This window comes from Apis dorsata, unplaced genomic scaffold (assembly GCF_000469605.1).
Source record: "Apis dorsata unplaced genomic scaffold, Apis dorsata 1.3 scaffold_223, whole genome shotgun sequence".
Lineage (NCBI taxonomy): Eukaryota > Metazoa > Arthropoda > Insecta > Hymenoptera > Apidae > Apis > Apis dorsata.
This window is the reverse complement of record NW_006263505.1, coordinates 9903-12158: the sequence shown is the minus strand read 5'-3', so window position 1 is coordinate 12158 and position 2256 is coordinate 9903. Positions and strand designations below refer to the sequence as shown.

Sequence of the window (2256 nt, the reverse complement as noted above, 5' to 3'; positions counted from 1 at the left end):
ATATATATATATATATACATATATATATATATATACATATATATATATATATACATACCTACATACACATACTATAACTAATAAATAAACTATATTGTTTCAATATTTGTATTAAAATGTTATTTTTGAATTATAGTTTTTTTTTTATTAGTATCTTAAATGTATTCATATAGAACAATGTAAAATATATATTTTATAAATATGATTCATTAAAAAAGAATTATTATTTTCAAATAGACTTATTTTATATACAGATCTATACAATCATTTTGTATTATAATTTTATCGACTATTCTTAATCATTGCTTCTAATGCAGTGTGACCTTTATTTTTTTAAATAATTTTCTGTATTTTTATGACATATGAATATTGGCATATATCAATATAATAATTGATGAGCATAAAACTTCTTTTTTGTGTGCGTTTACTAGTGTGATATTGGCGTATTTCAATAATTTTATTACAATTAGTAATAATAATTACGATAGAAATACTATATAAGAAAATATATCATCAAAGATGAAAAAAGTAGAAATCGATCAACTTATTAACAAAATATTTAAAATTCAGAGACCATTGGTCCATAATAACGTCATTTGTATTCTTATTTATTTTACACCATACTGTGAAATACGGGATTATAGCGACAAATTCCGGGACCATATTCTTGATAAGCTTTTTTAGTATGACAGACTGTATAAAATTCTGGATCACTAGCCAATAAAGCACCACCATACCATACTGCCCAACGTTGTTTGTGGTGTGATATAACATGGACATCTATAGGTTTTGGCTAAAATAAAATGAAACATAAATATTGATATTATTTTTTTTTTTTTATTAAAATATATAAAATATATACCGTAATAAGACTTCCACTTAATGTTTCACTAAGTTTGAGTCGTGCATCAACAATTCGTTTTATATCACGTTGCAATCGTCTACCAAAATCTTTGAACATTGTAGAACCACCTGATAATACAATATTGCTATATAATGGTCTTCTAACATCTATTGGACAATTTTGAATTACATCATCTACAATTTCACTTAATGGTGTCGTGAAATCTGGATTAGAAAACTAAAAAATAAAAAAGAGATAATAAAATTAGAAATATGATTATGCTTCTTTTTTTATTTTATTGTACTTAAATTTAAATAAATATACTTCAGGATGGAAGAATATTTCTGGTCCTAGAAACCTTTCATATCCAACATCCACTACAAATGGTTGTTTTGTAATACTGTTCACACCTTCATATTTTTTTATTTTAGTAGGATCACTATCATACTTAGCAAATTCTTTTGAAATATCAGGACATATGTAACAATATTTTTCTTTTATTGCTTTAGCTGTTTCTAATGATTGTTCAGGTGGTATTCCAATTTCACGTTCTCGTAATAAACTTTGAATAAAATATGTAATATCGCGACCAGCAATAGGAATATGTTTTATACAACTTCCTATAACAAAACCTTCTGCCTGAGCAATAGAATAAATTGGTTAATTACAAAATATTTTTTGTGTATTTTTGTTATATATTTATATGTGAATTTATATTTCACATATTTACACTATATTTATATATATATTTCATATTTCTCTTTTTTTAAACATACCACTGGTATTACATGTGTAACTCCATCTCCACTATCAACAACCACACCTGTCAATGTTCTATCCTCTATTGTTTTAGCTGTCCAAGAAGCAGCTAATGCTAATACTGCTTGTACAGCAATATAAAGACCTGGTACATTAAATGACTCGAACATTATTTCTGCAGTATATTCACGATTTTCAGGAGTGTTTAATGGTGGTTCCGTAAGTAAAAAATAATGATCTTCAGGTTCTGCTCTAAGATATTTAAAAATACATTGCTGCAGGAATTTTTCCATTAAATCCCAGTCTTCTACTAATCCATGTCTAACTGGATACTGTACAAAATTGAATATAAATTATAAAACTATTTAAAAAACATTATATATTTCAATGAAAATATTAATTTATAATATGTAACATACTTTTACAGAATAGCCAGTAGCTTCAAAAGCTTCATCTCCAATATAAGCATCCAAATCTTCAACTCCTTTAGTAACTCTTCTAGCATTATTATCTCCAACTTTTGCTGTTTCTTTAATAGCAATTGCAGATGGAATTATAAGTTGAGGTTCTTTATTGCCTGCAAAGCCTAGCTTTGTATATCTGTAAACTCACAAATAATCATGAATAATTTTTTTAATAAAACAAATAATAAA

General features: G+C 25.6%; 1 protein-coding gene across 1 annotated transcript in view; it reads right to left on the bottom strand.

Annotated features, from left to right (window-relative positions):
* Positions 1-226: 226 nt before the first annotated feature.
* LOC102671487 (actin-related protein 3) overlaps positions 227-2256 on the bottom strand; it is a 2870-nt gene continuing 840 nt past the window's right edge. The window contains exons 2-6 of the mRNA XM_006615398.2: positions 2023-2203; positions 1621-1935; positions 1169-1483; positions 863-1081; positions 227-793 (exon numbers count right to left, since the gene is read on the bottom strand). Of these exons, the coding sequence (XP_006615461.1) occupies positions 614-793; positions 863-1081; positions 1169-1483; positions 1621-1935; positions 2023-2203 (1210 nt within the window). The 3' untranslated portion in view covers positions 227-613. The remainder of the gene's footprint in view (positions 794-862; positions 1082-1168; positions 1484-1620; positions 1936-2022; positions 2204-2256) is intronic.